Source organism: Oryctolagus cuniculus, chromosome 12, assembly GCF_051225735.1.
Source record: "Oryctolagus cuniculus isolate XC-2025 breed Fujian yellow rabbit chromosome 12, ASM5122573v1, whole genome shotgun sequence".
Lineage (NCBI taxonomy): Eukaryota > Metazoa > Chordata > Mammalia > Lagomorpha > Leporidae > Oryctolagus > Oryctolagus cuniculus.
Window position 1 is genome coordinate 9551845 of NC_142878.1, and position 21177 is coordinate 9573021.

Sequence of the window (21177 nt, forward strand, 5' to 3'; positions counted from 1 at the left end):
ACATGAAGTATCTCTGTGAGGGAGACCCCAGTGGAAAGAAGTGGCCATCAAAGAAGGATGTACTTTTCTCTTAAGGGAGGAGAGAACTTTCACTTTGCTATGGCCCTGTCTAAATACTCTCGGAGTTTGTGGGCTCAAAAGGCTTCCATAGCCTTGGTAGCTCATGTCAAGAGCCTCAGGTGATCACTGACATCATACATAAGAGTATTGTTAAATTAACAACAGGAGTCACGGTGCACTTACTTCCCATGCAGGACTTCTGTCCTCAATGAGATATATTATGAGAACTAACTGTAAAACTTGTTCTCAGTTTTGTGTGTGTGTGTGTGTGTGTGTTTGTGTGCAAACTGTTGAAATCTTTACTTAGTATAGAATTGGTCTTCTGTGTATAAAGTTAATTAAGAATGAATCTTAATGGAGAATGGGACTGGGAGTAGGAGAGGGAGGGAAAGGAGGAGGAGGGGTGGGGTAGGAGTGGGGGGGTGGGTATGGTGGGAAGAATCACTGTATTCCCAAAGTTATGCTTATGAAATTTGTACTCATTAAATAAAAGGTTTCTTTTGGGGGAAAAAAGCAAGGGGCAAGGGAGACAAGCACAGCCCAGTGGAACTTTGCCAATCCCCCCAGTAGACGCTTTTCCACCTGCTGGATTAATTCTATTCTAATGTGTCCAAGGCTACAGAAACAGGTTCTGTTGCTCTGGCAAAACGCATCCATTTGTTTTACTCATGGAGCTTTTGAAACAGGGTGTCTAACTCCAAGGTCTCTGAGGACCCCAGCTGCATCCCCCCATGTGGCTGTCACACTGGGCAGCTGTGTGGGGGCAGGGTAGGCAGGAGTGGGGTGGGGGCAGCTCCCACACCCCGGATCTGTGGGCTTCCGTCTCACCCATGTGCTTGCTCAACCTCTGCCCCCATGAAATACAGGGGACAGGAGTCCTGGTGTTGCTGACTGGCCCTCGGCACAGGTGCGGCCTGACAGTGCGGTGCCCACCTGCAGCTTCGTCTGCCTCTCCCCCGGGCAGGAGAGTGCATGCCATTACCCTGAAGTGAAAGTCTGGTTTTTGTTCTTATTTAAAAAAAAAAAAAAACTAATGAGAAGCTACTCTGGCCTTTAGGGGAAAGTTGCAAAGGACAAGAAATGAGAGCCAGGTCCCAGAGTCTTGTGCAGAGTGAGACCCCAGGGCCCTTGGTCCCCCACAGCCGGAGCCCCCAGTCCCACTCAGTCTACACTCGGTGAGCCCAGCCTCCGCCCCAGCCGCTGCATGCTGCTTACTGAGGCAGAGCCCTTGGGGTGACTTCTCCCCTCACAGACGAGCACCTGGCTGCGGACCAAGCCCAGCACACCTGTCCCCATGACCATTCCCCATCCCCCCTTCTTTGGGCTACAGCGTCAGTCCAGCTGTTTATGCAGAATGCTGAAACGTGCAAAAGTAAGGCCTGTTTTTAAAGAGAACAAACTTCAGGTCTCACGTTCTGTGTCCTTATAGAAAACCTTAGTTTCCAGGGAGCTCATCACCTGAACAGATTTGGTCGCATTAACCACTGGGGAATCCACGTGCCGGCTGCAGGGTGCTTGCTGGTCTGGAAAACCATCTCTTGCATATGCATGTGGGCATCTGGTCTCAGGAATGGGGGAGGGGTGGGGTGGGAAGAAGCATCCAGAAAGGAGGAGGGGCCAGAGCCCTCTAAGACATGCACAGAAACCCCAGCAGGGCAGCCCGTGGCACAGCAGGTGCGTGCCTGGCTGAGGGTCTCTGAGCTGGGGGCTGGAGACACACGCAGCCCCTGCGCGCATGGAGCTCACAGTCTTCCAGAAGGAAGACAGACACACGCCTGATGCCAGTTCCTCAGCTGCTTCCAGGGCCCAGGGGTGTGTGTGGGGAGCAGGAATGGGAGAAGCTGGGAAGGCTTCCTGGAAGAGGCACCCTAGCCGAGCTTGCAAGACAAGCAGGGAGGAGAGGGGCTGGGGGTGTTTCTGCCTTGTGGGGAGAAATAAGAGGAAGGGGGAGGAACAGCTTTGCAGAGCTCTGGCTGGGAATAGGCGGCGAGAGGTGAAGCGGGGAGATGGGGAAGAGGGCAGTGCCATGGGCTGGGGGCCAGGATGCCTGGGCACTGGGGGTGCCCCACACGCAGCAGCCAGAGTCGGGCCAAGAGTTTCTGCCAAGCCGCACCCATTCCTGAGAACCCACTCCCCCCACAAAGCGCAGAGGGGCGTGGGGTGGCAGCCCTCCCTGCCTCGGCCCACCCATGGAGCCAGGCAGCTCCATCAGCCACGTGCGTCGAGTGGACCCGAGCTGACTGCCCTGGGCCGTGGCCGGACGTCTGGGAGGTGGGCCCTGACCTGTTCCTGCTTTGTGCTCCCTGTGAACCCCCACCGCCTGCCACCTGGCACCTAGGTCTCCAGGGCACAGCACCCGGGGTTTCCCTGGAGAACGCGTCTCGTCCCAGTCCTCCAACTCTGACATCGGGGCTTGGCGTCACCTTGAGGAGAGCCAGCTGTCTTCCCACAGTGTGGTCCAGAGCCTGGCGTGAGCCTGGGTCAGCCTGCATGTGGCGGGAAGCCCCCAGGGGGAGGGACGCCAGGACGGCGAGAGACTTCGCTATAACGTGGTTTTCAGCCCCCGGGTGCAGCACTCACACTGTGCTGTGGAGTTTGGTCTTTAAAAAAAAGGAATCGTGACGAGGGCAAAGAAGTCGGAGGGGAAAATCACTGCTTTGGGGTCCAAGAAATGCCCCCAGCAGCTCCCCCGACGTGCAGGCCCAGTGCAGGCCCTCACTCTGCTCCTTCGCAGCACTGTCTTCCCGCCCAGGTGTCACGCTCCCACCTGGCCTTGCGTGTCGCACCTGCTCGGCCCTGTGGAAGCATCGAAGTCACCTGCTGCACTGCACACACTGGAGTCAAGAGTAGAAAGGCCTGGAACACGACAGGGGGTGCACCCGGCGGCCGTTCAAAAGCCACGCGCAGGGTCTCTGCACAACGGCCCGGGGAGGCACAGCAGCTACTGCCACTGAACGTGGAGGTCAGGCCGCCTGCAGCCTGGGCTGTGCCACCCTCTGCCCACCACAGCGGGATCTCACTGTCCTTGTCCTCAGCGCAGGAGGGGCGAGTCTTCAGGAATTGGCTCGTGGCGTGGGTCAGGGAGCCCTTGGAGGAGTTACAGGGTGTGGTCAAGGAATCGGGAGAGAGGCTGTGGCTATGGGCTAACCTCGGTCAGCCGCTGATGGCAGCCAGGAACACACCAGCTGGGGGGGGGGTGGGACACGGGTGACCACCAGCTCCCTGTGGAACCAGCTCGGATTTACGGTGCCTGGTGCTCCCTGAGGTGTGAAGCCCTTTGCCACATGGACTCAAGTTCTCCACCCGACACGTGTGAACAAGCAGCAGGTGAGGTCTGTGCGCACTGGGTTCTCACGGGCTACTCAGGAGTCCCGAGCAGGTCTTCACGCTCTAGAGGAGCTGGGCAGAGCTGCAGAGGGGCGCAAAGCATGCACCATCACAACGTGGCTGGGGAGGGAGTGGGCCGGAGGTGGGGCGGTGCTTAGGGCGCCCAGAAGAACACACACTGCACCCCCAGCACTGCTGGCTGCTCCCTCCCCAGCAGCTGCCAGCACATGGGCCCTGCATTTGCAGCATCCCCTGTGCCTGGCCCCGTCTCGGGGCTGCTGGAGGACCCTCGTCCGTGCACCTCTCAGAAGCATGAAGACGTAGAGGCAGGGCTCGGAGCGGAGACCGGCGGTTCCGAGAGGCGCAGGGTCGGCTCCCGCTTCTTCGACTTTGGTGTAACTTGGCAAGACTGAAAATTTCCAAGTTGCCGCCCTGCAGGCCAGGACAGTGGAACTTGCTGTGGGTGACAGCCCCTCGCAAAGGGTGAGGCCTCAGCCTCAGGACCAGGTGGGACATCACAGCAGACAGGGGGGTCCAGCGAGGGGTCCAACATGCACAATGGCTTCATGGGGCCGGCAGCCCCAGAGACAGAAGCGCGGGCGCTCCGGCTGCTCTCGCACCTGCTGGCAGCTGCGTTCTCGGGAAGAGGCCCCTCCCTGGGGCTCGGTCCTCAGGGCCAGCGAGCGCCCCGTACACGCATCCTGAGGTTGCTTCTTAAAACTGTGCGTTCAGAGAGGACACGCCGGGTCAGTCCGGTGGTAAAAATGCTTTGATCTTACAGACAAATAACGAGGCTGAGAACACAGGAATCCCCGCGGGATTCGGCTCTCCATCTATGATGTCTGAAGCGCAGATTCGCCAGTGAGGAAGGCTGGCCCTTGTGGTCCCGCCTGGGCCAGAGGCTGGATGCTCTAAACCAGCGTCCACCATCAGGGAGCGTGTGCGGGCGTGGAGCTCGCTCAGCAGCCTCTCAGCCGCTGGCGAGCGGGCTCACTTCCCTTTGCAACCGCGGCAGAGCAAAGCCCGACTGGCTTGCCCCCCGGGGCTGCGTGCGCCTCGTTCCTGTCCGTCCTGGCCTATGCCTCTCCATGCGGACATCTCCCTCTCTCTCTTTCAGCTGGAAGACCTGACCCACGGTCAGCCGGCTTCTAGTCCGGGCAGCGAGTCAGCTCTTTCCACTCCCGCTCGGAGTCTGCGCTCAGCCACGGAGAGAATGCAGAGGCGTTTCCTGTTCCAGGTGGTTCTAGCCGCAAGCCAGCCGGCGCGGGCTGGAGGGAGGCAGGCGGGGCAGGTTGCTCAGGAAGTGCTCCCAGCAAATTGGAGAGTGATTCAGCTCCTCGGGGTTGACTTCCCAAGCACCCAGCCCCGAGTGCTTGAACTCACTTCAGAAACAGCGAGTGTGGACCACCTTCAGGCTCACTCTTGACCACTTGCAAGGCCCTGGGACACTGGGCCTAAGATTTTCTGAGTGAGATAAGGGGCTGGAGAAGAAGTCTACTCTCCCACGGAGGCACAGTGCTTCTGGGGAGCCAGCCTCCTGGGGACAGGGGTTGGCCTCTCTGGAATGCACACGGTGAAGGGACAAGGGGCAGAGGTCACGTGCACTCCCCAGCACGCACACTTCCGTTGGCCATGACAGTGACTGAGCACCTGGTAGCTTTTCTGGGAGGCCCCACAAACTGCAGGCTGCTCAGTGAGTGGGGGGCCAGCCCAGCCACTAACCCAGTGTGCTCCCCGTAAGTGAGCGTGGCGGTGCTCAGCTGGACTCGGCTTCCGATGCGAATGCTGGTGAAGCTGACCCACCTTCCTCGGGTGGACTAGAGAGCGAGAAGGTGCCGGAAGTGCACAAGGCCCTGCGGTAGCCAGCGTTTGCAGGCACCGTTCCATCTGTGGGGTGCAGCCGGATCAGCCAAGCTTGCCTGGGTCAGTGTCCACTCAGGACACTGGGGAACTGCTGTAGAGCCACACGGAGGTCGACCTGAGGGCCAGTGAGGCCCCACCTTGACAGCAGGAGCACCATCAGCTGTCACAGCCTCAGGGAGGCCAGGGACAGCAGGTGACAAGGCTGTGGAGGCGATGGAAGCTGTCTGGGGACACGGGGGACCCGCCGGGGACCCCTGGAGATGAGAGCTATGCCTTCTCCTGCATCCCTGTGGCAGGTGTGCACAGAGCCCCACTGTGTCTTTGGGTTTCCTCCCAAACAGCAGGACTGCCACCTTCACTGTGAACTTGCTACTCAGGTCTGTTTTGTGTCTCTCATTAGATTTCTGAGTAGAGACCATTTCAAAGAAAAAGCTGGATGCTTTTTGTCACCCACGAAGGTGGGAGCGTGGACAGGGATGTAAGTTTTTTTCTTATCAGTGATGCAAAGACTTGGAATAAAAGGGCTTTGTGGGCACCTACAGCACTTCAAACCAGAGAAGCCACGCCCTCATTCCTCTCCTTTCTCTCATCTCAGACAGCACCCTGCCACACGGGCAGAGAAACTCTACCCTGAGAGCAGACCCTTCTAGCTTGACAACAACCCACGATGGGGATGTGGCACTAGGCCCACAGAGGGACCCGGGGTGTCACGTGTACCACCCCACGTGACCTGGACCAGAGGCAGCCCCATGTCTCCCGTGGCTGCCTACAGGACACGTGTGCTCTGTCCTTGCACCCCAGGCCTCCTTGCTGGGCTGACCTCTAACGAGGCAGGAACTGAGCCCGGGATATGCTCAGAGGCTCCTGTCTCCCAGAAAGGGGCTTAGCGGAAGGATTCTTCCTGGACTTTCACCATGGTGCTGCAGAAGGCAACAAAGAACAGCCTGGAATGGATCCAAGTCTATGGGTGGACGCAGGTGCTTATGCTTGGAGTCAACAGTTGGCCACTAGGAATTTTGGGTGCACAGAACTTAGTGAAAACCAGTGCCCTTGTGGGTTCCCACCTGATTCAGGGCTGCTCTCTCCAGCAGGGACGTCCTCTGCAGAGCCACTGACAGCCCCCAGGGAGTTCCTGCAGACGGGGTGATGGACCCGTGCTGCTGCCAGGGCAATAGCTGGCTGGACTCGCCCGGGGGGACTCCGGGAATCTATGCTACCGGGATGCCTGCCAATTTCTCCACTCTCTGCCAGTTTTCTTCCTGTCCAAGGCTAGTGGTCCCAGCTCATTCCTGTCCCAACCCCCATATCAGGCCAATACGACGGTGCTGTGTGTTCCACTCTGAAGGTTCACACACGACAGTGAAAGTGCAGGTGGAAAGCTGGGGTGACCTGAGAGAACCATCAGCCCAATCACCAAAACCAATTCGCAGAGCGTAAACAATGAATCTGATTATCATGTGTTACCCAGAAAACTGTGGGCAGGCTTATCCTCAACCACACGGATCCTCCGCGCTCCAGCCGGAATGACAGCAGCTTCAATGTAACCTGTGGCAAGAAAGGACACGCAGGTGAGGACCCTCCACCCTGGGTCAGAGCCTCCCCCACCTGATCTACCCCCACTCCCCACGCGGGCCCAGGGTGCTTTCAGAGACTGTGGGCTCAGAACCTCCGAGCTGCCTAGTCCCCAGACAACACCATTTGCTCGTTATGGATTGAAGCCTATTCCTCCCACCCCCGAAGTGCAAATGCTGAGGTCCCAGCCTGCAGGCCTTAGAAGGCGGCCTTATTTAGATACAGGACCTTGTGGATTCTTTAGTTAAGATGGGCTCATGGAGGAGGACGAGCCCTGAGTACAACAGGAGAATAATCATAAAAAGGGAGATGTGGACGCAGGCGTGCAGGCGAACTCGGAGGTGGGTGATGTCCCCACAAGCCAAGGACACCAAAGGTGGCCAGAAAAACCACCAGAAGCTAGGCAAAGGGCCTGGGGCAGAGCCTCCCTCGTGGTCCTCAGGGGAACCAGCCCTGTGGACGCTACGAGGCCCTCCGACTAAAGAGCTGAAGGGGGGTAGTTTCTGTTGTCTGTGCTGCCCAGTGCAGGGCCCTGTGACACCTCAGGCCCGGGAAACCACGCAGCCTGGAGCGCAGGTGCTGGTGCCTCCCTGGGGCCTGAGGGAAGCGTGCCCGGGTCCCCCTCAGCTGCTGAGGCCCTTTCACCCTTTGCTGCAGTCCACGTTTCACTGAATGTCCACGGGAGGATGGCCGAAGCTGAGAGATCTGCCCTGTGACCAATCTGCAGCCTGTGCGCCATTCCTTCCTCCCACTGCCTTTGGCCATTCCTGCAACTCCAAGGGTGTCTGCGTTTGCCTGCTTTCTTGAGAGGTCGCACGTGGCCTGGGAGGCTCCCAGAGACCTGTGCCCTCCTCCGCCCATGCGTGAGCCCGGAACAGAGATGGTCAGTGCCACAGCTAATGAGTCAGTGTTTGCTTCTTCTTGCCCAGTCTTCCTCCTCCTCTCACGCTGCTGGTTGGGACTTACAAATGCACGCTGTATGTCAAGTGAGATCTTAGCATCCTTCCTACTTGGACGTCTGTGGGAATGCTCCCAAAGGCCTTCCACTGGACAAGACGTGTGGGTGAGGCCCTGGTCGTTAGCATTCCCCAGGCTACGGAAGTTCTTTGATCCTGCTGTGGTAGGAGCTGTCACCGTGAAGACACTGAAGTTGGTCAAATGCTCTGTGCATCTTCTCAGGCTGTCACGCGGATTTTCTCCCAAATAATACGAAGTCCTCCAAGCAGTCTGATTATGCTCATTGTGGCTTAGACAGTGTGGGGGCCAGTATCCCATTCGCCGTCTTCCTCCTCACTCCACCACGCCCTTCCACATCGGGGCGTGCTCCTGGGATACTGTCCTTCCTTAGCCCACGAGAGCCATCTGAGTGCAGGTCTCCCGGCTGCCGTAGAGCCTCTCTGATCGTGTTATCTGGACATGTCTTCACTCACCCTGGGCATCCTGGGTACCTGCCTCTAGCGCTCACTGTTTCCTTCCACCCTCGGAGGATCCGCACCCACGGTCTGCCAGCCTGCTGCAGCACCCGTCCGTCTCCAGGGCTGGCCTTTCTCCCCGGCTGAGCCGTTCCTGGTGTCCTGTAGGTCCACGGCCCCCACCTCGGCAGGCGCTCTGTGCTTCCCGCTTCAGGGCCCGTCAGCACCCCGATTTATCTTCCCCCAGTTTACTGATTTGTACCAAGACGCTATGGGTTTTGTGCATCAATGTTGCATCTGGTCAACACAATCTTACAATCTGTAAGAACTTCAAGGTCGATCGTCTTAGGTTTTCAAGATGGATAACAATATCCCCTGCCGCAGAATAATTTTACTCTTTTCAAATGTTATCGTCTTGTTTTTCTTTTCTGGAAGAATGCAGATGCATCAGTGAGTGCCATAAATATTCCTGGTGAGACTGGATGTCCTTGTTTTGTTTCTGATGCTGATGGTATTTGGCTTTTGAACAGAACATGGTTCAGGGTTATTTACATGGCTGTGTAGATGATACAGCATGATATCATAATTTATAGTATGTATGACGTCATTAAATTCAGGAAGCTGTGTTTATTATTTTAAGAGCTTTATTAGGAATTAAATTAAATTTTACCATACACTTCCTCAGCATCTAAGCACATAATTATTTTTCCCTTGCTCTGTTCATGACATCATTATGTTAATATATTTCCTAATTGCAAACCATCTCCACAGGCCCAGAATAAACAGTATTTGGCAATAGTAACAAAACCCTAGCATACTGCTTAATTTTATTTGCCAATAGAACTTCTGAAACCTTATTTGCAAAAATAGCAATTATTTTTGTGCTTTCTTTGTTGGAATGGATTTTAGTATCAACATTATTCTTGCATTAATAAAAAGTGTTTCTATGTTTCTTCTATAATAATTTATCTGCACTGATTTTCAATATTATGTAGTCACAACTAGGAGTTTATTTTTTCAATCATTTACTTCAAATAGCTTTTAAACTTATTTACAGAGTTGAGCAAGTAATCTCTTAAGATTTATTTACTTATATACTTTATTTCCCTATTCTTTATTATTCTACCTATTTGTACTTTTTTTCTTAAAGATTCATTTATTTATTTGAAAGAGTTACACAGAGAGAGAAGGAGAGGCAGATAGAGAGACACACAGAGAGAGAGAGAGAGGAGAGAGAGGTCTTCCAACCACTGAGTCACTCCCCAATTGGTGGCAACGGCCAGAGCTGTGCCGATCTGAAGCCAAGAGCCAGGAGCCTCCTCTGGGTCTCCCACGTGGGTGCAGGGATCCAAGGACTTGGGCCATCTCCTACTGCTTTCCCAGTGCATAAAGAGCTAGATGGGAAGGGGAGCAGCCGGGACTTCAACTGGTGCCCATATGGGATGCCGGCACTACAGGCAGCGGCTTTACCCACTATGCCACAGCGCCAGCTTCCATTTTTATACTTTCCACCCCATTTTTGTCCCTTAGGTGGGCAAACAGTGGTGCTGTACACAGTTGGTTGTACTTCTTTGTCCTCTCCTCTAGTAATAAATTTCAGCCAATTATCACTTCTGTCTCCTTCTACTGTTGTCAAGTAAGCTTTACATCGACACTGCACGTGAGTTTTCAGCTGAGGTATTCTGGTCCTTGGGTATTGAAAGGAGGAAATCGGCGGTTTTACAGCGTCCGACCTTCCGATCGTCCACGTGGACTCTAATGACCTCATTTCCACGCTCCATCCGTCTCTCACACTTGCCTTTGGCTGAAGCTGTTCCTGCAGCTGCTTTAGTCTTCGTCATGAGAACAGATTTAATGTCTGCTACATGGTTTTTTTTCTTTTTGGCCAGTTTCTTTAATAAATTACTGTACCAAGTGTGTTCCTTTTGAGACGGGCTTGTGAGAATTATACTTCCTGAAATATAATAAAATAAAAAACACTACTGCTCACTGTCCTCATCCTTGAATGAAATCGTGGAGTTACCCTCACTTCGCCCGGGCTGCTCTGTGAGTCATTCCGTTCTTGGGATAATCAGATATCCATGCGGAGAGGAATGAAGTTGAACTCCTATCTTAGATCATACCAGGAAAAACAATTTACTCAGAATGGATCAGATCTAAGTGTAAGAGATAACACTTAGGACATGGGGGTCTTTATAAGCCAGCATTAGGCGATGGCTTTTTAAAAAATGACACCCAATGCACAAGCACTAGAATGAACAGACAGACTGGATTACATCAAAGTTTAAAACTCTATGCTTGGCTGGCGCCGTGGCTCACTAGGCTAATCCTCCGCCTAGCGGCGCCGGCACACCGGGTTCTAGTCCCGGTCGGCGCACCGTATTCTGTCCTGGTTGCCCCTCTTCCAGGCCAGCTCTCTGCTGTGGCCAGGGAGTGCAGTGGAGGATGGCCCACGTGCTTGGGCCCTGCACCCCATGGGAGACCAGGAGAAGTACCTGGCTCCTGCCATCGGATCAGCGCGGTGCACTGGCCGCAGCGCGCCGGTCGCGGCGGCCATTGGAGGGTGAACCAATGGCAAAGGAAGACCTTTCTCTCTGTCTCTCTATCTCACTCTGCCTGTCAAAAAAAAAAAAAAAAAAAAAAAAAAACACACACAAAAAACAACAACAACAAAAAAAACACCACCAAAAACTCTATGCTTCAAAGGATACCATCAAGACAGTGAACAGACGACCAACACATTCACTGGGAAAAAATACCTCCAGGTCATCTACCTGCTAAAAGCACTGAATCCAGAATATAAAGAATGCTTTTAACTCAGTAAGAAAATGACAAAGAACACAAGCTAAACATGGGCAAAGAATTTCAATAGGATTTCTCCCAAAGAAAGCACGCCCATGCTCAACAAGCACTCAACAAGACGCCTGGTGTCATCGGTCACCAGGGAAACGCAAAGCAAAACCACCACGAGGAGGCACCACTTCCTACCTAGCGAGGTGTAACAGGGGAAGGAGAAGGTTGGAGAGAACGTGGAGAAATCAGAACCTTGGCTCCGTGCGGAGAAATGCAGACGGGTGCAGCCGACCGTGTGACCCGGCAATTCCACCAACAGGTATGCGTACAAGAGAAACGAACGGAAACCTCTGTCTACCCAAAATGTGTAAACAAAAGTTTGCACCCACACTATTCACAGTACCCTAAAGGGGGAAACAACCCAACACTCACCCACCAATGAATGTGTTAGAAAAAAAAGGGGTCTATTCAAACAATGGAATAGTATTGGGCAATACAAAGAATGCAACCCTGACACACGCTATGACATGGATGACTCTTGAAAGTAGCCAGTCACAAAGGGCCACGCGCTGCAGGATTCCATTTCTACAAATTGTCCAGCTCACAGGCAAATACAGATGCAGAAACCAGATCTGTAGTTCCTGGGGCTGGAGTGACGGGTGTAGGAGGACTGTGATGTGGTTAGACAGCTTTGTTCACTGATTGGCGCTTAACCCACCAAACTGTATATTTAAACGGGGTTAACTTTACGGCTTGTAAATTGTATCTTTATAAATATACTAAAACAGTGCCCAAACAGTACTGCAATGAACAGCTTTGTACATCTTCTTGTGCATATGGGTGATGTCTTTCCAAGTCACCTCTGTAGAGCAGTCAAGTCAAACCCATGAGCTGTTTAATTGTTTTTGAGCTGTTTAGTTGTGAAAGGTACTGATGGGTTGCCCTCTATAACGCTTCAGTGAAGATGGGGTGACTTCAAAAAGTCCATAGAAGAATGAGATTAAAAGATGAGTTCATTTTGGTGCAAGACATTTTTGCAAACCATGCATACTTTTCTCATAGTATGCATTTTTGATGAATTTTTGTCATAAGCCAACCAGCGTTGGGAAGAGTATGTGTTTACTCTCAGGCTTCTAAATACTTGAAATAATCAGTCATCTTAAGGTCATGAAGTGTTACGTCACAGATTTAATTTTACCAATGACGCTCACCATAGCACACCCTGGCCATTTGCTTCTCCTCTTCAGTTAATGGCCTTCCTCCTAAACGTTCCTCGTTTTCCTATGTTTTGCTTTCATTTAATCGACGTCAGAGTTTTTAAAATATATTTTAATACACAAATGCATTCATACTATTTGATATATTTTGGACTCACACTCTTACCAGACATGCTGCAATGTTTTTGTCTCAGTCTATCGCTTGTGTCTGTGTCTTTGTTTACGGTGCCTCTTACCCCACGGCTTGAATCTAACAGTCGGTTTGAATCTAACAGTTGGTTTGAATCTAACAGTCGGTTTGAATCTAACAGTCGGTTTGAATCTAACAGTCGGTTTGAATCTAACAGTCGTATTTCAAATTCCTGAGATCTCCTTCTTGTTCTCATGATTCTCGTTGTATCAACTCGACGCCACTGTCACTCTCCCTGGACCTGACCTCCTGTGGTTTGAGTCACCTGCTCTTCCCACGGTCATGTCCTCAGGTTACCTGGGTCTTTGCCCGTTCCTGCGGCTGATTCTCTTTCCAGGGTGCCCAGGCGGTTCTTTCTGCTCAGTGTGGGGCTGGCCTCCAGCTGGGGGCAGGCAGAGACCTTGCTGTTGGACACCGTGTACCTGCAGGCCTCTTTCTGGAAACCAGGCAGGAGTGTGTGACCAGGGACTCACTCCGACAGTGTCTCTTCTGTGGCGGCTGGCAGACCTTCAGCGTCCCTCACCTCCGTCAGCAGAGGTCCACGAGTGACCACAGCACGCACAGCCCCCTGCCAGGCCACCGTGAGGGGAGAGGAAGGGGTCTGCATTGTGTTTATTGCAAAAAGCCAAGCAGGTTGATTCTGATCCGTCTACGATGGGCGTCTGCCTGAGGCGCCTCGTTCTCCCCAGACCTTTTTACCTGCTCATTTGCACTCATTTTCAGGTGGTTTTGGAGAAGATGGGGACAAAAGCACATGTCAATCAGCCATCACAAAGTTTCCCAGAATCCTTCAGGCTTGGCAGCCAACACCTTAGCACGGTGAGCCCAGCCCCAGCCCCAGCCCCAGGTGTGTATAAATAATGTCTCACCTGACGAAGATGGCACAGACCTCCCCAGCGCACACATGGTCTACCCGGGGCAGCTGCTGCCTGTGCCTGAGCCCTGAGCCATCCGCATCCCCCAGCACGCCCCCTTCCCACTGTGTCTGACTTGGAACGGCCAACCCCACTCACCGAACAGCCCCCACGTGGCCTCAGCCCGGGCCGGGAGCCGCAGGGTGAGGTCGAGGGCCAGCTTTTCAGATGACGGTGTTGGGTTGCATGCAACAAATTTCCCCTCGGAGAAACCATCTCGTACGGGGAGTTTGAGGAGCGCTGGATTACAGGACAGAGGAAGCCAAGGGCCGACAGCTGAGACAGGAGCAGCTCAGGATCTGGGAGTCTTTTTCCCACGTGCACGCCATGGTGTGGCCTCCTGCTCCCTGTGGGTCGCTGGGCAGCCTGCCGAATCCGAGCCACAGACTGGCTGCATGGACAGCCCACACTCCTCGTCAGGTGCATTTGCAGCCATCGCCTGGCCACCACGCTCACTGTCATGGCCAACTTCGGCCCAGCTGACGCCCCACAGTGTCTGCTCTCCATCTCGTCTTGCGTGCCCTCCACTCCCAGCAAGGGTGGGCACTCAGGGCAGACGCAGGGCTCAGGCGAGGCCCCGCGGGTGAGCGCTCCGACAGGGCGGGCGCTGCAGAGCCCGGCGCCGCTCACTTTTCCTTCTGAGCTTCTCTCTTCACGGTGCAGCAGCCGATTCAAGAGCACACCGCTGGGGCGAAGGCAGGCCCCCTGCCCGCAAACCAAGGAGCCTGCCTCACCTCCTGCCCTCACCCTGAGCTCAAGTGACGCCCGGGTTGATGGAAGAGTGGCCAGGAGGGGCTGGCACCCCGTCACCAAGTCCCAGGGCACCTGCCATGACGCAGGCACCAGGTGTCACTACGCTGGCCAGGCATGAACGAGAATGAGAAGAATTTTCCCTAAGAATGTAGAAGACGATTCCCGTTTTAGGTATTTCTCACCTTGTGACAAGGGCCCAAGATGGAGTGGAAGTAAAGCTCTGGCTACGTGCGCTGGGACTCTCCCCAGGTCGCGTGAAATAAATGGGGAAAAATTCAAAGCTCTTTTTCTGTAAACCAATCACAAAATGCTTCAAAAGTCTCTTGTGTGAGTTTATGTTTTCTCTGTCTGCAGAAGCTGTTTATGAAACACAGACGTACCTTGAGCTACGATCGGGTGGCTACTGAAAACCCACCAGGAGTTGAACATTCTATAAACGGGGGCAGGGTTTAGCTCGGTGGTTAAGGCTCCTCATCCCACACTGGGAAACCTGGGTTCGGATCCCGCTCTGTGTCCTAACAGCAGCTCCCTACCAGTGCGCACCCTGGGACGCAGCGGGGATGGCTCAGTTAACTGGGTCCCCACCGCCTACGTGGGGGACCTGGGTTGAGTTCCCCACTTCTAGCTCTGGCCTGATGCCAGCCCAGCCATGACAGGCATCTGGAAAGTGAGCTAGCAGATGGGAGTGTGTGCTCTCTCACCGTCACACACACACTCTCTCTCTAGGCCTCTCAAATAAAAAGAAAATTAAATATTAAACAATCATCAATTGAAAACATACTAATACACCTAACCTCAGCAACACAGCATCCTGCAGAATCAGTGGTCCCCCTGGTGACAACGGGGCTGCCTGGAAGCTGCACTCACAGCCACTACCTAGCACTGCTAGGGAGAACCATGGAGCAGTGTTGCTAACCCAGGAAAAGACCAAAATCCCAATTCTGAAGCATATTTCCCACTGAGTACAGCTTTTGCACCATCCTAAAGTCAAAAAATCATGAGCTGCTCCATAGTACGTCACAGACCGTGTGCGTTCCTCATTTTAGGTTTATCCCTGAAGGTTGTCCTGGGTCTGATGGAAAAGGCCTCACGGCCTGGGGAGCCTGAGCGGCTTGATGTGCCTCAGCTGACCCTCAGATAAGAGGTCAGCGTAAGTGGGTCAAAACCAAGGCCACGGGCTGTTGGCTGGGGGCCTTACCCAGTGCCCAAAGGCCTCTAGGGAACGGGCTGGCCTGGGCAGGAAGGCGCCAAGTGTGGGCAGCTCTCCTGCACAGCTGAGCATCCCCTGGCAGGTGCGGGTGTGTCGGAGGAGAAGACCCCGCCCCGCACCGTGGGACCACTCCCCTCCACAGTCTCCATCCCCCCCCATCTGTTCTCACTCCCACGGGGGTTTCGTTCCGCCGTGTGTCTTTCCAGCAATCAGCAGTCATACAGCATCAGCGAGAGACGGACTTGGTGTGTTTCCACGTCTCCCTGCACGACTCTCCCACCGATTCCACTCAGCACCCACCTGGGCAAGCGAGGGCGGAGCCCCACACCAAGCACATCTCCGCTGGGACCGCACGCAGCGTCTGAACGCCGTGCCCGAGAAACGCCGGGGGCAGCTTTTGCCACCACACAGACGGACGCCTCCAGGAAAAGATCATTCTTGACCGAGAGAAAGACATTGGCTTTGGCTCGGAGAGGATGTTGTCATACTTGACCACAGCACAGAGAGGCCGCATGGGGTCACCGCTACACAGCAGTGAACTTCCTGTCCGTTCAAACCCCGGCAACCTGTCACTTCTAGGGACATGAAGACATCACCCCTGCCAAAACGTCCCCTTTGTCTTTTGGAAGCGAAAGGGAAGTGCCGGGTCACCTGCGGACTCCTCACCTGGACCTCAAACAGCAAAGGCAGAGAAGACCCCCGAGCACTCGGCTGTGGGGCAGGAGGGGGGAGCACACAGCACGCGAGCTGGCTGTCCCGCGGGCAGCACTCACCTGTGCCCCGGGAGTGGCTGAAGTCGCCCTTGACCACGCGGCAGGTCTTGCCGTCCCCGTTGCAGACGCCACACCGGTCCTCTTTGGCTGCAGACCCGATGACACCATCACAGCCGATTTTCTAGAGAACCAGAGGGTTGAGGTTACTCTGTGTTTGAGACTCTGACTGTCTTAAAGGGGACGCCCGGGAGGCACGGAGTCTGGGCCGCTGCCGCTTTCAGATGCCCAGGGGAAGAAGAATTTAATTTCTCTTAAACTCAGCAAGAAAAACAGTGGACACAATTCAGCCTCTGTACCCACAGAACCACCCAGTGCGTTTCTGAGCGCTTGCCATGGAGAAGCGGGGCCCAAGGCGGCAGAGCGCCCTGGAGACCCCATTGTTGCGCCTGCGCTGCCGGGGGCAGGGAACCTGGGCCGCCAGTGAGCCTGCTGCCCCGGCCGCACATCGTGTTGCCTCAAGTCCACGCGTCAGTGTCGCTCTGGGCGGTGCCGTCACCTGTATCCTGGCTGGAGCAACCAACAGCCTCAACACATGGCACAGACCACATGGACTTTTGGGCTGGGGTGGGGAGGCCAGGGCTCATTCTGGCAGGGCTGGGGACACCTGGTCCAAAGGAAGCCCCCACATCACAAACCTTGTCAAACAAGTTAGCTCTGAGAGCCAAGGAAGGCAGCCTCTACCCTGAGTGAGTCCAGGAATCCAGCCCATGTCTCAGCAGACGCAGAAAAAGATTTTGAATTCACTTTTCTCAAAAAAAAAAAAAAAAAAAAAAAATGAGGGGTAGCGTTATGGCATAGCAGGTAAGGCTGTAGCCCGCAGCAATGGAATTCCATATGGGTGCAGGCTGGAGTCCAGGCTGCTCTACTTCTGATCCAGGTCCCTGCTTATGTGCCTAGGAGAGCAGTGAGGATGGCCCCATATTTGGGCCCCCATCACCCATGTGGGAGACTCAGAAGAAACTCCTGGCTCCTGACCAGCCCAGCTCTGGCTGTCGTGGCCATCTGGGGGGCAAACCAGTAGACAGAAGACCTCGCCTTCTGTTTCCACCTCTGCTTTTCAAATAAATAAATCAGCAAACAGACAAACATGTTAAAAGAAAAAGCAAAAGAAATCTGAGTTCTGCAAGATAACCTAAGTTACAGTAAACCTCGGGTATTTACTGACCACTTCCATTTCTTTCCTTAAAGTGAACGCGTTCAGAACAAGAGCTGGGTTTTCCCAGTGCCAACCGCCCAGCTGTATTGGTACCGGTACTGCTGACCTGAGAGGCCATCAGGTCCCAGATGAGCAGGTTGATGTAACTGGGTTCTTTCCAGCGATGCCTGGGGACCTGCCACTGCTCCCTTCCCCTGGCCTGCCTCCCTGCACGGCAGGGCTTGGGGCAGAGCTGGTGACCAGCGGGTTCCTGGAGGGGAATGGGATCCCACATCTCCCCAGTGGACTTAACTTAGAAACCTGGCTTCCTCAGGGCAGCCGTTCCCCAACCTGAACGTGAGCCCCCTTGGGCCAGACGGGGCTGTCCCAGAAAAGCTGCTGGGGTCCAGCCCCAGAGTCTCCGACCTAGTGGGAGGGCCTGAGACTCTGCATTGCTGCAGGTGCCGCTGCTGGTCCGAGGCACACTGCTGCACGAGGGAGGGCTCTTCTGAGGGCCACCAGGGGGCTTCACAGTATTTGTGGAAAAACGAAACAGATAAGAAAGGACTTTGGTGCAAGAAATGCGGAAATCCATGCATTGCACAGTTTTTCATGATGTGCGTTTTCCATGAACTTTTTGAAGACCTCTTGTAGACGAATGTTCCTCCTATTTAGCAGTGCTTAAGTGTCATCCTTGGATCCTTGCATTCCTTTGGGAAGGAGTCACTGGAAAGTTACTATGCATGTCTAAAAACAACGGCATAACCGGGCACATTTCAGTCATGGCTTGATGGCATGCTGGGAGTTGGGCAAGTTGATTCACAAAGTGATTTTTATGAAAACTGAGAAATGGTAGCATTTGAGTAATAGAGGATCCGACGTGCTCAGATAATGGGAAAATCTGGGGCCAGGCAGGGAAGATTCCATGGCAGGCAGGGAGAGGCAGGTGACACAAGATGCAGGTGGTGACTGGCAATGGGTTGCGACACTGCCGGGGCAGACCACGCAACAGCAACCGAGGGGCAAGCAGCACCCTGAACCTGGAGCTGTGGCGGGAACCTGTATTCTGGACCAGGGCTGCAAGATACTATAAGGCTGCTTGATGGACAAGGAATAAGCATGCGAACAGCCAAGATCAGCACTTCTGTAAGTACACGCTCAGCAAATGTCCCGGGGCCACGTCTGGGGCAACAGAGCTGCCCTGTCGCCGTCCCCAGACTGCTTCTGGTACAGCCACAGGGCCAATGCCAACAGCATGAGGCCACACCCTCACCAGCCTCCTCCGTGTTACCTGTGCCTGTCCCTGCTTGCCTTCCGTCACCAAGTGCTCTAAGCTCTCGAGCTCCCCTAACCTGGCTCCCTATGACTTCTAAACCACAACCTTGCTTGCTAATAGTCTCTGGCTTCACGCCTGGCTCTTGGTCCCGCATCTCAGTCAGGGCTTCCTGATTCATCAGCTTCCAGATCTTCTTACTAAATATTCTGCCGGGTCCAGACAGCTTCCCCAGCTGCACAGAGGAGGCATTTCAGGTCAGGTGCAAAAAGAGACGCACACGGGGAGGCCCTGGATGCTAACGCTACAGTGCCCCGGGTGCTGGCAGGTCTGTGTGCTCTGCCCAACCCACCTGGCGCTGCCTGAGGCGCTGTTTATGTCTGGAGGCCGGGCATGCGGGGATGTCTGTCTGAACGGCGGCAGATCCAAGGCCCACAGGCCACAGCCAAGTGGAGCTGCCGGTGGGGCTTTTTCTTCCTTCGCTACCGTCAGAGCAGGCAAAGTGTGATGTTTTTGGCAGGGGCGCAGATTTTTTTGAAATGGAAGCTACCATAAAATACAATTGGAGTCATTCACTCTGAGTGTGAGAGGAGCTTTAATGATTGCATTTATGAGCTTGGCATCGCAAGAGAACAAGACGACCAAGCTCTGAAATCTTCACACGTAATCCCGGGGATCCTGTTACTCGGTGACAAGGCCTAGGGAACCCCGTCACCATCAGTGAGCTGTGCACACGAGCCTTCCCATCCCAGGCCTGCACCTGCCGTGTGGGGGCCTCTTCTGCTGGCTACATCAGGGTGTGTGCCACACAGAGACCAAGGGGCAGCACCGCCCTCTGGCAAAATCCAGCAAAGGCACGGGATGGCATGGAACGAGTTCTCTCTGGTCCCAGGGAACATGCAGAGTGCAGGTAGGAAAGCTGTGCACTCAGACCCGGGTGCTACAGGAGGGCACGGGACGGACCTCGGGGTGGGGCCTCTTCCCAGAAGTGAGGAGGCTCCATCTCCAGGGACGAGGGTCCTGGATTCCACCCGCAGAGTTCTGCAGCCAGCGGGCCATCCTCATCCCCTCTGCCCTCTCGTTCTGCAGCATGGGTTGCTGTGTAGCACCCACCCTGCTGGTAGTGTAGGGCTGTCTCCCAGCAGCCACTGGGATCGGCTTCGGGGCCCCCATGAATTCCCGAATGTACATATAACTTACAAACACCCTCTCGTATCCTTTACATCCTTTCTAGATCACTAATAATACCCATAATTCAATGTAAGTGCTATGTGGATAGCTGTTAAGTTATAAGAGGGCTGTGTTTATGGAAAAATGGAATTAGAAGATAATTTTATTTTGGTGCAAAGAATTCTGAATTCATGCAAGATTTTTTCTTTTAATTAGTCAATTTCATTTTATTTGAAAGTCAGCAAGATAGAGAGCGAGAGCGAGATCTCCTATCTGCTGAGTCACCCTCCAAATGCCCACCAACAGCCAGGCTGGGCCAGGCCCATGCCAGGAGCCAGGGACTTAACCAACATCTCACACATGGGTAGCGGGGACCCAATATGTGAGCCATCATCTACTGCCTCCCAGGGTGTACACCAGCAGGAATCTGGACGGGAACTGGAATAGCCAGGGGTTGAACTCAGACACTCCAGTATGTGATGCAAAGATCCCAAGCATCAGCCTAACGGCTGTGCCAAAACTATGCCTGCCCCACATGCAAAGTTGTCTCATAACACACGTTTTCCATAAGGCTTTTCAGGACCTCCTGTATTGCTTAGTAGGGAATAATGACAAGAAAAAAATGTGCACGCAAGTTCAGTATAGACACAATTAAAAAATATATTTGATCTTTGGTTGAATCTGTTGCCATGGAAATGGTAGACATGGAGAGTCAACTGTACACAGTAAACATGGAGAGTCAACTGTATACAGTAGACATATAGAGCCAACTGTCTACAGTAGATACGGACAGCCTACTGTATACAGTAGATATGGAAAGCCAACTGTACAGTCGATATGGAGGGCAAACTGTATACAACAAACATGGAGGGCCAGCTGTCTACAGTAGACATGGAGATTCAATCACCTATAGTAGATATGGAGAGCCGGCTGTATACAGTAGACATGTAGAGCCAACTGTGTACAGTAGATATGGAGGGCAAACTGTACAGTAGACATGGACAGCCTACTGTGTGCAGTAGACATGGACAGCCTACTGTGTGCAGTAGACGTGGAGACTGAATCGCCTATGGTAGATATGGAGAGCCAACCATCTATTCTCAACCAGCACAGTTACTGGATGCGTGTTAGGTGCCTCCCCTGGGCATGAAGAGCACAGCAAAGAGGGAGGTGGCAATGTGGAAACAGACAGCCCGCAGCTCACGCCCTCAGATGCCAGAGCGGCTAAGCTTGTTCAATCTCTTCTGCCCCTTTTGGATGCTGCCTGCTGCCCCTTCACCTCATTGACTTCCTGAAAACGGTAGCTCCTGCGTGTACCCTGGTCCTTCTCTTCCCTTCACTTTTCTTAGAAATGCCACCTCCCCTGCTGGACATCCTGGGCCACTCCCACACGGATGACCCCCGCAGGCTCACGCTGCCAGGTGTCCGCTGAGCAAGCTTGCCAGGGCCTCAGTCCCGGCAGGCCTGCTTCTCAGAGGCCGCTCCCTCTGACTCCTTGTGCAGCTGGACACCACC

The 21177-nt window shown here is 54.0% G+C and overlaps 1 protein-coding gene across 2 annotated transcripts in view; it reads right to left on the reverse strand.

Moving 5' to 3' along the window:
• The window catches only part of ADAMTS17 (ADAM metallopeptidase with thrombospondin type 1 motif 17), a 269013-nt gene that overhangs the window by 47969 nt on the left and 199867 nt on the right, over positions 1-21177 (reverse strand). For both annotated transcript variants that reach the window (XM_051822951.3, XM_089311139.1), the window contains 2 exons: positions 16085-16205; positions 6715-6795 (listed from right to left, as the gene is read on the reverse strand). In XM_051822951.3, coding sequence (XP_051678911.3) covers positions 6715-6795; positions 16085-16205 — 202 coding nt within the window. The remainder of the gene's footprint in view (positions 1-6714; positions 6796-16084; positions 16206-21177) is intronic.